Source organism: Atta cephalotes (assembly GCF_000143395.1).
Source record: "Atta cephalotes unplaced genomic scaffold scaffold00001, whole genome shotgun sequence".
Lineage (NCBI taxonomy): Eukaryota > Metazoa > Arthropoda > Insecta > Hymenoptera > Formicidae > Atta > Atta cephalotes.
In genome coordinates, this window is record NW_012130065.1 from 11,341,849 (window position 1) to 11,357,051 (window position 15,203).

At 34.5% G+C, this 15,203-nt stretch overlaps 1 protein-coding gene across 1 annotated transcript in view; it reads left to right on the top strand.

Annotated features, from left to right (window-relative positions):
- Positions 1 to 15,203, top strand: part of LOC105618729 (AF4/FMR2 family member 4) — a 223,657-nt gene that overhangs the window by 103,221 nt on the left and 105,233 nt on the right. Inside the window, exon 3 of the mRNA XM_012200263.1 lies at positions 11,616 to 12,155. Within this exon, the coding sequence (XP_012055653.1) occupies positions 11,616 to 12,155 (540 nt within the window). The remainder of the gene's footprint in view (positions 1 to 11,615; positions 12,156 to 15,203) is intronic.

Sequence of the window (15,203 nt, forward strand, 5' to 3'; positions counted from 1 at the left end):
AGAGATTGCTAAAGCTGTTAAGCTGTTATGTATGTCTCGAGGCATCTCCCGGCTCAAAACACTCGTGCCGAGTGAGTTAACTCACCCTTGACAAGCTGAGAAATCTGTCAGACTACGGCGATGCGGCTTGTAGAAATGTCGTTAGGAGCAAAGTTATAAATTAATTGGAGTGCGTGCAAGTTTCTCCGTGTTCATGATTTTCGTGGAAAGTGACCGTAAAATGACCACGTCGTCCGCGTCCAGCTGGAGAGGAAATAGTGGTCGCGATTCTGCTCCTCGCTGCGAAAATCTTGTAGCTGGTAGAGCTTAAACATTTACGTCTACTTATACGTTATAAAAGAGAGAACTTACAAGCGTCATGCAAGCAACATATGTAAGCAAGGTTGTTACAAAACTGGAAATCAGGGAAATGTCAAGGAAATTAAAAACAGTCGGGGAAAATCAGAGAAAAGCTAAGAAATTTGTAAAATTTTCTGGAAAATTAAAATTTTTTAAAGAATTTTAATGTTCGTACATCATATCTACGCAGTTTTGGGAGACTACAAACTTAATAATTAAATGCAAACATGTTCAGTAACATTAATAGTAATTTACATTGCTATGTTAAATTATTCTCTTGACAAAATATTTGATGGTTTCTAAATCAGAACTAAATTACAAGAATGTTTCAAAATATTGTTGAAAGGGAAAATATGAATGAAATTTTGTCTGGAAATCAAAGAAAGTTGTAGAATATATTTTAGGATGAGGAATTGTGCAATTCTGGTAAGACTATAGTGCGATATGCGAATGCGCTTACTAACTTTTCGGCGCGACAGCTTTGTATGTCTGTACGCAGACGTTCGATATTGAACAGACGTTTCGTTATTGGAGATACGATGCGGCGGCCGTCAGTACACAGTCCCCAAGCGTTTGTTCAGGCAACCTTTTTTCTCCCCCGTCAAATTTTTCTCTTTTTCTTCTCGTTGGTCTGACTGTAATATTATTGTTGTTCCATTGATGCTATCCGGCGATCTTTCTCATCTGTTGATATATTCGTCGTCATCCAATTTGACAATAAATATTGAATTTCTCCCGTGGAAAGTGTCTCTCGTTCGATTTTATCGTGACTTCGTCAGCTATCAGTAGAATAACCTCGCGATAAAAACTCTAGAAATTTCGGCAGCAGTGATCCGTATAATGTCAGAAGTCTCTCGATATATTTGATAATACTATAATAGAAATATAAAAATATTTTTTATTTATGAGTAACACGCGATATGGCGTGAAATTAATGTCGGTAGACATGTCAACTTGTCTCGCATTAAATTATATGGATAAAGATCGGTAGCGAGCCGCACGAATACCGAACGATTTAACTCGAATGTGAGAAATAGAGAAAAACTTTATTTCTGTGAATTACTCATTCACAGAAATAAATTCTTCATCTTACGATCTGCGAATCTATGGCACCAGTCGTCATGTCGTTTCCGTTGTCGTTGGCCGTTTAATGTGAATTTCACATGCATGGAGCGAGACGACGACGACAACGGCAACGACGACGACGATGGGCAAAACGCGAGAAAGCGATGCCAGGCACGTATCATTTTAGAATGGAAACGGGTTTATAGAGGGGCGGAAAAAGGGGGAGGGAAAGAGTACCGTCGCGCAGACGGCAGTCCTTTACATGCAAAAGCTTGACTTCTTTTTTGCACAGCCCTCTTTGCCCGCCGCTCTCTTCATTACCCCTTGATTTTTTGTTCCGCCCTCTGTCGACTTCTATCTACCAATTTTTTTTCCTCTCTTTTCTTCACACTTTTTTCACCGTTCTCGTAGTACGAGAGGCACGAGGGGCAGGATTTGAGGGAATGGGCTTGAAACAACGAAACGTGTGAAAGGGATGATTTTAATACTTTACTCGCGAGACTAAGGTCGACTTTTATTAATTTGTTTCGTGTTTATGTTTGCTCAGACTCTATTTTCATTAGACTTCGTCTTTCTTCGCGGCGCTTACGATTGGTTAATTACAACTGTTTAAAATGTTGATAAGTTCTTTTAAGCGCCATTAAATATAGCATTGCAGTAGATATAGAATTTTTCGGAAGTTTACCAAGAGATTTTCGAAATTACACTGTTAAATATTAAAGACTTAAACTTAAATCCTTGAATTAAGTAACATTTTTCACTTTTAAGTTAAAATGTATTATTTTAATGCAAAACATGGGGTTAAAAAGCACCTATTTAATCAAACCATTTCTATGAATTGCTTAATTTTTTAAAGTAAACAGCGTTTATATTAATTAAGTATACACTTAGTTAGGAGTTACACTAAATTTCAGTCAAATTTAATACATTTCTTGAATTAAATTGTTTATTTTAGTTAAATTAACGATGTATCGAATAGCGGCTTATAAGAATGATAAAAAAAATAATTTAAATTGGATATATAATTTCTTTTATATATTATATTATGAATTTAACAGTGCAGTTACCAATAAGGAGAGAAAGAATTTTTTTAGAAATACAATTTATTTTAATGATATTACATGTATATATCGCAATTAAATAAATTCAACATGCTTCTATATTCTTCCATGTGCACTTTTCTTTTTTGAAATCAAATAATTAACTTAACATTAATCTTTTATATCAAGTTAATATTTGATCATATATAACTAGATATATCAATCATGGGATTGAAATAGTCGCGCAGTTGCTAATAGTGCTGATTTTATCACGACTAAAATAACAAACACATATCTTATCTTGTTGCTGCGTTTCGGATGATATACTCGATCCAGTTGAGATGATAAATTATTCGCACAAGTATCTATGCATTAGCGTACGATGAGTGTCGAGATGTAGGCGTGCTGCATCTAGAATATTGTATATCTCGAATATTTTTATTAGCCTATCGTAGTCAACAACCTCGTAAACGTGATACGCGAATCATTATGCGATTTTGCGGAAAGTCGTAATAAAGGCGAGCGCAATGACGGAGCATATTACTGGCGCGTAAAGAAATGAGCGCGTAATCTCCAATCTGTACGTAGAAAGAATAATTTTACTAAAGGATCTGAAAATTTATCTAGATATAGATCCGAAAATAATTTTGATGGACATCAAAATAATTTATATAGGAAATTAAAGCATAATGAGCAATGCTGCAAAACATTTTGTGCTATTCTAGCAATCAACTTAAGTGTCCTATGGTAATTATATTGATTGAAACTAAATTATTTTCGAAACTAAATTTTTAGATACTTCAGAAAAATAAATCGTATGCAATATTAAGATGTTATAGACCAATCACCAGTCTTACTAGCATCTTAAGACGGTCTTTAATACTTAAAAATAATTATGAATTTCATTTTTGATACTATCATTCAGAGAACAAGCTTTAATTTATTCATTTCGGTCTATATTGATATATGGAAAAAAATATTTATATTATATTTTGCTGAAGAATCTAAACATTTAGTTATAAATACAGATCTGAAAGTAATTTTTTTTAATCAAAATGATTATATGGAAAATCGAACAATACTGAAACAAGTTTTGACATTGCTCAATTATCCAGAGTGTTCTAGATAATTATTTTGATAGTCCAACAAAAAATTATTTTCAGATCTTTATCTAGATAAATTTTAGATATATACTTAAATGGAAAGAACAATTTTACTGAAGAATTAAAAAATTTAGTTAGATCCAAAAATAATTATGTAGGACGCTCAAAATGATTGCCTAGAATGTCAAAATTTTTTTAGCATTTTTTTTGCTCATGTTGCTCATAATGTTCAACATAATTATTTTGAGTCCAACAAAATTATTTAACTAAATTTTAAGGTACTATATCTAATTAAATTTTAAGATATCTCAACAAATCATTCTTTCTGTGTATTTTAGCAAAATTGTTCTTTTCTTCTTTGTCTTTATACTAATGCGTTAATGACGGTTTATGATGACGGGATTGAGATTTCGGGTGAGATTTGCCTTCACTGCGGCAGCTGTCAGATGAACAAGCGCGGCGGTGTTCAGCAGTCGTACACACCGGTGGGTCAGCGAACGGGTTGGCAAGTGCCGTCACCGCCGAGCAAGAATATATATCTTTCTCTCGACGAGCCGTAGAGACCAAAGTAGAGGCCAAGAGAGGTGAAGAAGAAAGGAGTCGTACGTGCCGCGCGGCTCACGAAATCTCAAACGAGACGTCCACCTGCCTTGTCCTCAAAATTATTGCGGCTTTTTCGTCGCTCAGGGCGAATTTACACGCCTCGTGTCCGCACTGTTACGGACGAATTATTCGTCGGAAAAGTGAATAGCCTTTGCAGCGAAAGATGGTCAGACATTTCGGCAACAAATGATATAAAGATAAAAATGAAGATAGGATAATCATTATTGTTATCTTTTTAAGACTGTTTTAGACTTCCTCAAGTTGATTGTTATCATATTTGATACTCGATTTATTTATGTAACTTCTAAATGGTTAAATGGGGTGGAATATCATTTCTCAGGTTTATTATAATTTTCTTTGAAATCTTGTTTTAAAAAGAAAAATAAAAAATATTGCCCCAGAAGTTTCAAAGTTAATTAATATGTTTCTCTATTTCATAAAAATATAACTAATGTAAGTTTAATTGTAACATATAATACACTAGTAAATAAATATAATTGCATTAAAATTGTTATATAAATTTAATTTTGACAATATATCTACCTGTAAAAAATATAATTATCAAATTAAATTTTTTTGGAATGTTCTGAGCATTCTACCTATCAATTTGTGTATCTTGAAATTATCATCTACTTATTTAAAGGCTAAAAAAATTCATCGATAGGGATAAAATAGTTTATCTATTTCGCTTTTGATTCTAAAATTAATCAACTGTGCCTTAAGACTTTTCTAAATTTCTTTAATTTATTACTGATACGCGTTACCCGACAAGCGAGCGTTAATTCATCGTTTTGTATTTAATATTTTTCATCAGTGCAGGCTAGACTACTGTGGGTTCCACGATCTCCGTTAAAAACCGCAGAAAATGACAACCCCATCCTTTGCGAACGGTTCGCTGACCCTCGCTTCGGGTTCGTCTTCCTCCCTTTCTTTCTTTCTCTTTCCCTTTTTCGTAATACTAGCCATTATATTATGCGAATGTATGCGTACTATAAAAGGGAGAAAGTGGGAATAGGAGAAGCGAGAAAGGTCGTTTAAATCCTTCTTCATTCTACCACGAGTCGCAACCCCGACCGTGTTTTTATCCACCTTTGCGATGCCGCATGATATCAAACGCAAACACGAACGTTGAGAAGAACGAGTCTTTAAAACATTTTATAGTGTCTTTTTTTCAATTAAATTGTTTTTAATCTTTCGTGTTTGTCTTTGTTTTATCCTTTTGAGCTTTTTAAATATTCAATTGTATTAAAAAGAATCTTTTTTTCTAATTGAAAATATTGATATTAATAATTGCACAAAAACATCGTAATAAAATTAAACTATTTAACGAATTAAAAAGTAAAATATAATGAATACAAAATGAAATGGAAGTAAAAGTTGACTAAATTAAATAAAAAAAAAGCTCTTGAGATATCAAGCATCTTGGAGTATTTACGTATAAAAGTTTACTGCACCGAGCTTTACAAGTATTTTTTGTTTGATGAGAATTCTGTGTAATATCTTTCATGATTATGCGGGGCTAGCGAATAGCTGCAGCTTTGTCGAATTTCTTTAGGAATAAGAAGCTTAACTTAGACTCGAACGTATCCAGGTTTTTTTTTTGAGCTTCTCTCAGTGAGAAGTTGCGCTCACACAAATCGTTCATACCGTAATGAAATCTATTGTGTTGCAATGGATCTTTAGCAGTACTCGCATACATAGTCGACTGCTTTGTGTTTAAATCGCATTCAAACGATATTCATGCGATTCGATTGTAATGATCGGCAGATCGTAAACATAATTGATTTACATACTTTACATATTTGCTCTCTTGCAAAAGTGACATAACTAAAAAATGTTATTCTCAAATTATTGCCATGAACGAATTAGGAAAACATTATCCTATTAATCATTAAAAGTGAACTAATTTAGCTTCATAAAAAATTATTAAATTCAGAAAGTGATTTTTTTTTTAATAGATTTGAAAATGATAAAATTGATCATGTAAAGAATGTATTTCTTTTGCCGATGTTATTTAATAATTAGCCAACATTTTTTGTTAAGTCGTGAAATAGTCTTTTTAAAATTTTTTAATTGTCACTTTTTAAAGTAAAAAAAGTGATATATATGTGTAATTTTATAAAGAAATTATCTCCTTTGTTTAAATTGTAGTTATCTTGTGTTTTTGTGTAATTAATAATTCAACTAACAATTCTGTCATATATTAATCATTTAATAATCAAGCATTTAAAAAATTTCTTTTCTAAATTAAGAGAAGTATTTTTTTTATATACGTTTATGATTGAAACACAAATGTGTAAGAGATAGAAAAAGACAAAGAAATAAAAATTAAACTTTTTATATGATGAAGCGGTGGCTACGAAGAACAATTTTCGCGCATTGGAACATGTCGCACGCAACGAATGTGAGTTCGATCGGACGTGATGTGTTAGTTAAATGGATCAAAGCTCGGATATCCGCTCTTGATCGGAGCCGCGATGCTCGCACGAGAATCACTTTCATATATTCGCGTCGAATCGCGGATTCGTTGAGACTCATAAATACCGCGCACGACCGCTCGTGTGACGACCGCGTTTTCGCGTGCAGGTACCATGACGGCGATATTTGCTTGGCACTCGACGATACGGAGAATGCAGATAAACCGAGAGAGAGAGATCGCTCACCAGCCTGCTTGTTTGTAGAAGAGAGAACCGAAGTTTTACCGCGCAATTGCGAGGTAACCATCTCCTTGACTATTTCCAATTTTATTTTTCTCTTTGTTTAAGATTCATGGATAAATTTACATGTAAGGCAGTTGTGAGAGATGGAAATGAGCACACGGTGTTAGAAGTGCTCCAAGAAAATTCATAGGCTTATACTTATTTTCAAATTGCTAAGGCTCGATTCTACCAATATAAAAAAAATCAAACATTAAAATTAATTTTACATTGAATTTTGGATAAAATTTTAATCTCGGTTTAATTTACTTTTTATTTTTTTTTCTGATTCTGAGAATCAATAAAATTGTAATCTTGAGTATTAAATTTTAATCTCGGATCAATTTATTCTTTTCTAATTTTTAGTGTTATGCGTATGCATCAAAAACTTGGACCCGACACACAAAATTATGCGACACACAAATACGAATGAACATGTATCTTATTCATGTTTGTGATCACGTGGTGTATCAGAAAAAATTTTGGCGTCACTTGCATTCCCGCAGCTGCTAATCTCTCATCGTAAAGGTTCCGCGGTTTTTTTGTTTGATCGCCGTCAAAGGAGGCCGTTCTAGTGACCACATCATGATCGACGAGGAAAATAAAAATCGGATATTTTCAGAAAACGAATTTGAGATGGTGGGGAATCGCCGAACCGATTTAATCTTCTCGCAAGCACGATATCGAGTGTGTGACTCCGAGTCTTCTCTATTCGTGCGCGTCCACTGACGCCATTTTTTGTACTTATATTATCGTGCCTAATGCAGTTGTAATAATTTTATAATAATATAATAAACCTTGTATTCCCTCAAAAAAACGCTGTAAGTGCTCATTATAAAAAACGCAACTACAGTTGGGAAGAATTCATGTTCTTGTGCTGACGTACATATACTGTGTACTCGACACTTAAAATAAATTTTGGATAAAATTTGAATGAATCTTGGATAAAATATTTTTTTGGATAACATTTTAAACTTGGTTCAATTTATTCTTTATCTTTTTCTAATTTTAAGAGTTAGAAAATAATAAGTTAAATCATGATTAAATATAATCTTACATTGATGAAACTAGGTTTAAATGATGTTCTCTTGACAATAATCTGCTACGGAAGCTTGCCTTTGTATTGTAATTCCGAATTTCTATTTTCCATTAATTCCCATCGGTTCTATAATCTGTTAATTTATTTCAAAGAAGATTCCTCCAGAATATCCCATCCCCGTAAGAGTCATTTACTCCACGTGCTCGGAGCTTAGTGGTCTCGTTGGCAAGCGGAGCAGGGTTTATCGATCTCCTGTGCGCACACGAGCTGCAGCATTTTCATCGCCTGCCGGTATCATCTTTCGCAATATGGCGTTATATGGCGCGCTATAATTACGGACGTTTTACGACGTTTTCGGCCGATACCAGGACGCCGCCTCGCGTGCGCACTTTACGAGTCGTACATGTTGTTTAGTGTACGCACAGAGAGCTGCTGGATGGCACACGTGGAGCACCACTCAACGACGACGGCGGCGGAGATTGGCGGGGGTGGTTGACTGGCTGGCTAGAGGCGGAGATGAGGTTGAGTGAGGTCAGGGCGGATGAAAAGTCCCTGACCTGGTCTTACCTACGCTACGTCTTTTTCTCTCATCTCTCTCTCACTCACTCCCTCCCTCACTCACTCACTATCTCCTCTCCCTCTCTTTTTCTCTCTCTGCCTCTCTCTCCTTTTCCCTCTTGCGTTTATGTTACCGCAAACTTCGTGGAAGTGGTACCTTGGGGTTTAATTAATGAGGCACGTCAATGTCACAATCCTGTCGTGCCTTTGGGACGAAACCCTATCATAGGATGATTCAGAAGAAAAGACTAATGCTTTGAGAGATATGTGTTTTTGTAGCAATTTTTATTACTTAAAAATTATAAATGAATAAAACAGAAGGAAAGCGGCAAATATAAATATAGCGCGGTTTAATTAATGCTTGAATAAAATATTAAATAATTAAATAATTAGAAATAAATTAGGTTTTGACTTTTTAAAAAAATTCATCCATCTCTCACAATTGGCGTTTAAAATTAAGATATTAATATATTATCTTGTGTGGATCTATTTAGAGAAATGTCATAAAAAAAACATGACTGTAATACTTGGAATAATGTTAATGAACATATGTTTCACTGTAAAAAAAGAAAATTAAGAATATTACTCATTTCTATAGAAAAATATTTCTTACATCGTTCGCGCTTTTTTATTTATTTCAGTTATAATTGTTTGTTTAATTGTTTGTTATAATTATATTCGTTTTTATTTAACGATGATGGTTCACTAATCGCCTCATTATAAAGTCGCACTATAGTCGTTCTCTCGACAATCATTCCTGTCGTCGATACCATTATTTTCACGTGCAAGAATTACGCACACCAGGTTGCTCCTTTCCGAAATTCCTGCTCAAACGCATCGCATTGAGCGCCTTCATTACAAGTGCGATTGGCGCGAAAAAGTCTTCCGGCGCTAACAAGCGGACGTGATTTATAGCTGCACTCATTAATCACGTTAAGTTTCTCCCTCTTGGCGCACTAACCCTGCGCCGTTCGCCGACCTTCTTATTAAACCGCGATTCGATCTCATTGTCTTTAACAGACAAAGGCGAAACGCGTGGTTGCTCGCCGAGCGCGAGGTATGGCAAGAACAGCGATCGTATTATTGCGCACGTACAACAAACGTGATTCATATTAGCGCGCGCTACACGCTAATTATCAGTCGAATACTATATGTCGTAAACTCGGCAGCCGTCTATTTCTCGACACATTAATTTTTGTTAATTGCCCGTGCAATCAGTGCACGACTGGAAAATGTATGTACAGAGTGTCCCAAAATTTCGAATCAAAATATTAAAATAAGAAATTTTTCAAAAAATTCAGTAAAAAGTTATAAACAATATATATTGAAAACCGATAAGAATAAATCTAAATAAATACAAGAAATATTCTATTTTTGATCGAAGCCGATCTTACTATTTAAATATATATATTTCTATGTGATTTATATTGGTACATTCTGATTCTGCGTTTATATATTTTTGTAAATAATTTTTTATTTAAATTTTTATAATTTTTATCAATTTTTATGCAGACATATAGTTACATAATACACAAATATTAAATATTATTAAATATTGATATATAATATGTGCACTGAAAAAAAATTAAATTGATATATAATATGTGCACTGAAAAAAAATTAAATTTATCATATATTTTTTTTATAATAAACACTTACAGTAAATAAATATTTACTCGCAATAAAGAAAATGATAATTAAATCAAATTAATGATTTTTGTATCAAATAAATATATATTTATTTAGTAAATATTTACTTATATAACTATCCAAACAAATATTTATTTTTTCAATTATTATATATTAATATTTAATATCACACACACACACACACACGCACACGCACACGCACGCACGCACACACACACACACACACACACACACACACACATACACACACACACACACACACACACACACACACACACACTATACAGGATGAAATATGAATGCCATTGACGGTTTCAGTAATTACATTTTCAGTGATCGTCTCATCGCCGATCTTTGTTTGATAAATGACGGGAGCTGAGGCTGCTTATAGAGCGTCACCGTGACATGATTGATTCGTTATGTATGTCGTCACCCTTATATTACCCCTCACGACCATCGTGTTCTATTTAGGTGTATATCATCTGAGATGTAACTTGTCACCGCGATTTCCCGACGACGACGGAATGAATTTCTCCCGGTGAAAGCTTAAGCAGCAATTAGCTTTATATGGGGTCGTTAAGTTAATTGAGAATTTTCCCTGTGGTTTTCTAATTAAAACTGCACTAATTGATAACGTAATCCGTCGAAGAATCTTATCGCTAAGATACGAGCGAGATATTTGCCGCGCAGCTTTTTCTTCGTTTACACTTATTAACAACGGATTTTCTGTTGACATTTAACAAATCTAGATTATGCGAAAATGTTTTTTCGAGCTTTTATATACTCACGTTAATCTTTATATACTCTCTTAAGTAACATGTATAAGCTAATTACACAAATTTACAGGGTTTTTGTTTCTCAACTATAAATGGTGATTTTTATGTATTTTCTGCTGAGAAAGAAAAATTAAAATAGTTTTTACAGATTTTAAGACATTAAGAATTTTATTTTTGAAAAATCTACAATTTTAAACAATTTAACAACCTTTTTTTTATTTTACAGAGTAAAATTGTACATAAGAATCATTAATATTTTGACATTAAATATTTTGTACTAAATTTTATTATTTGAATATTTCATTTAAAATTGTACATAAGTAATGAAAGAGCTTTATATTTATTTTCATATGTTCTAAAAAATATTTAAATCTCTTTTATAATTATATATGTATATATAATTATATATATATATTACAAATTTGCGTTGTTACATAAATAATTTAAATTGGAGTTTCTAATTAGGCTGATGGAATTTTTTTGAAAATCATATCTTTTTTCGATGTAAAAAGCTATAAGAAATATCTATTACTTGTTGAGAAGCAAAAATTTGTTATTTAATGTTATTAAATCTTACAATTTAAAGAATTTAATAGGCATTAATGAATACATTAATGAATATATAAATTATTTATTTTTTCTCATGTTTAAAGTTTCTAAAATTTGAAGTTAAAGTCAAGTTGTGACATAGAATAACAGATCTCATTCACATCACTAATGTTTTTCTACCCTTTTTCTTTTTTCAGGTGAATCCTGATCCACAAATCCAGTCTAAGCTGGGCAACTATTCGCTGGTGAAGCATCTACTCGATAAGCCTAAGCGCCTGTTCGGCATCGAACAGAGTGGCATCCCGCAGAGTCCGGCGCCCTCGCCGACGCCCTCCGCCCACAAGTCGGGCACGGACAGCTCTGGCAGAAGCTGTTCCCCGTCCTCGGGGCCGGAGTTCAAGAAGCCTGGTGGACTTCGGGGCACGAGCGCCGCGTCTTCCTCGTCGAGTGCAAGTCACCAGCGAGGCGGCTTCGTCAAACCTGCCGACGGCAAACCGCCTTATGGTGGTCGGGGTGGTTATCCTGGCCAACCAGTTAAGCACGGCGGCAACGATCATCGCAGCCATGGGTTACTTCCGGCTAAGGGCCCGCCGTTGCCTCAACCATCCTCTACCGGGGGAAGCAACGGCACGGTACCGATCAACAATTCCAGCGGAAGTGTTGCCGGTAACCCCGGCGGCAGTAGTCTCTCAAGCCGCACTCAATTCGCCTGTCGATTGAAGCTGATTGAAGTTAATGTGAGTAATCGATCTTTTTTGTGTCTTTTTTGTCCTTCGCGCGCGTCGATCGCTCTGATGACTTGAATCGTTTTGGATATGGTTTGCATGCGCAATGACCGTCCGTTCCCCCGAGAATGGACGATAATGGCTTTTCGGAGGTAACGGAGGGTTGATCGTTTCGCTTCGAATGGAGATTGTTTGCACGCGGGGTGTCCCGGAAGTCGCGTGTTTCCTGCAACATAGATAGCGTGAGGTCGAAAGAGCGACGATAGTGATCGGAAGGTATTAATATAATAATAGTCATGATAAAACGAGGAAACACGATAAAAGATTCCGAATTTGAATTATATTATGAGAATTTTTTATGAATATATTGTAAAATCATTAAAAATTACAAAAAGAGGGGATACATAAAAAATTTAGATAAAGATTTATTAAGGAAATAAAAAGAATTTTATGTATATATTTTTATTTTTATATGAATATTATAATTATTATCTGAATTATATAAAGCGATAATATTAAAAACTTCTCTTTATCGATTCTTTCACCGTCTTGGTTAATTCTACTGCAAACGAGTGAATTCTAAACTGACGAGTATGAAAAATGATCGTAGGAGTACCGACCTGCGAACACGTGAATGAAGAATGCTTGTACATAATTTCTGGAATGTCTCGCATGCACGTCGAGAAGCAAGAAGATTAATCTAAAGTTTGAAAGCGTTCCAGTGGTATTGAGAAATAAATAATCGACCAGAGAAAAATTTCTGTATAAATTGATGTGTTCAGTGCTAAAGGAATAATTATAAATATCGCCTTATATATGCTTGATTTATGCTTCGGTTTTAACTCTAAAATCCTAAAATCAGCCAATAGAACTGAGTCTTAATTGATCCTAACTACATTTCATAAAATCCTAAATTTTAGGATTTTAGAGTTAAGACCGAAGTACCAGGCAGTAGACAATTTTAAATCGTTATTTTTGATTTTTTTATTTTATTATCAGTGTCTCACGTCATGTACATGATAAAGAATTTCTGAAGGCTTTCGAGATGTAATTTTTGATACTAATCAATCGTTGTAATACTCTCTGCATTCTTTGGATTGCAAGATTACATAATGAAAGTCTAGAAACCACACTCTTAAATATTAAAGGAGCAATAGTTAAATTATTCCATTGTTTTGCTAAATTAATGATATATTGAGTAGGAGCAGTAGTGATAGGAAGTGGTAACCTAGAAATGATTAAAAATATTACAAATTATAATATATAGAGTATAATTTGACATCGAATTGAGCAGTGTATTTTATCGGAATAAAACTCATGAATTAAAGCATCGGATTCCTGTTCCATCTAGTGCATTGATTTTTTTGTTTAACGTATCATTAAATTCACATGATATTAGTGGTCTTTCAATAAGTGCGCCGGTGATGTCGCGGCGATGCCAGACTCACAAAGTCTCGAACTTTAATAGCACGTCTCGCCGAGAGTTGCGATTATTTGTCATAAGAAGATTAAGAGCGAAGTTTCCGCGATGGCTCGACGCTATTGTCGCGCGTTACTAAACGAGACACTGTCGAAATTAACAAGTTGCTGGAAATCATTATGCTTACCAATAATCCTCCCTATGTACTCCTAATTATTCTTCAGACTCCATTGTAATAATGCAATTTTAATATTGGTAAATTACTGTTCTCAATATTTTTCGATATCATTCCCTGTAAAATCAGATAATTTTTAAATTTTAATTAAATGAATATATGTAAAGTGCATTAGCAATTCATTGAGTGTTCGCGATTGGTACAGTAAATAATCATTATAATAATTACATTAATTTTGAATACATGAAAATATATTTTTGGAAAAATTGATACAATACATACAATGAATTGTTGATCGGTTACTACAGCAATGTCTTCAATTATTAATCACTCCTTGACGTCTAGAATACTCTTCGTTTCCGCGTTCAGAACAAATCACGACGTTTCCTCCCTTCACAGGAGAAAGATCAAGCAACCATGGCATTAATCATCAAGGAGCCATAATAAAGAGGTTATTATTATCCTCATCCTCTCTCTCCTTTACGCCGACTTTGAATTTCCATTCCGAGATCATCCGGTGGGTATCAAACGAAACCAGTTGGCTCGACAGGCTCTCGTTGACAGAGAACGAATTGCTTTTCAATGGAAATCCAGCTGGGCGGGGTGGTCCAGATCGTTGGGGTAGGGATAAAGAGAGAGAGGGGAGAGTTTCGAGTCGGCGGGCGCTATTACTCCTAGCTCCTCGAGGTGCAAATTTCATTGAGATTGACTATCGATCGTGTCTCCTTTTTCTGTTCCCTTCGTCCCTCCTTTTGCCGATCATACGTTGCCCATCTTTGAAGTGCCTCTCTTTCTTCGGATGTACTTATACAATTAAGACCGATCTGGAGTGTGAGGAGCATCCCGTTTCTCCTCCCTCCTTCGCGTTCTCCTGGAAAATTGATTCTCGTCCGTCCCTTCGCCGTTCCTTCTATAGGTCCGGCATTCTTTTTCTTCTTTCTTTGACAATGGATGCCGTCGGATCGTTCGAGTCGTTGGCCATTCGTCCTCATCCGCGAAATTAGTTTGGAATTACGTATAAAGAAAGGTAAATGGAAAAAAGAGGGATGCGGTTGTCAACCGGGGAATAAATTCGCAACCTAAGTACGTTGTTAATGAAATAATGTATCTTGAATCTTTCTTGCGTCATTTTCTCTCCATTTTTTTATTCTGATTCACATTTTTTATTCCTTCATAAATATCTGATATTTCTGTTCAAAAAGTAATTCGTGTTTGCGTGTTTTTGTCGGAAATAATTTAATTAACTGTCGGTATAGTGCAAAAATAAAATCGAAATAATTAAATCCTACTCGATTATGAATTGTTCATAAACAAGTTTGAAGGTTATTAATTTCTTTCAAATTCGTAATTTAAACATTACTGTAATTTAAACATTTCTCTATTTATCGCGTCTCGTTGATCGCAAGTATAATAATATGTACAAATATATCTCTATCTTCTTTTTCTAGCTTTCTCTCTCTCTCTC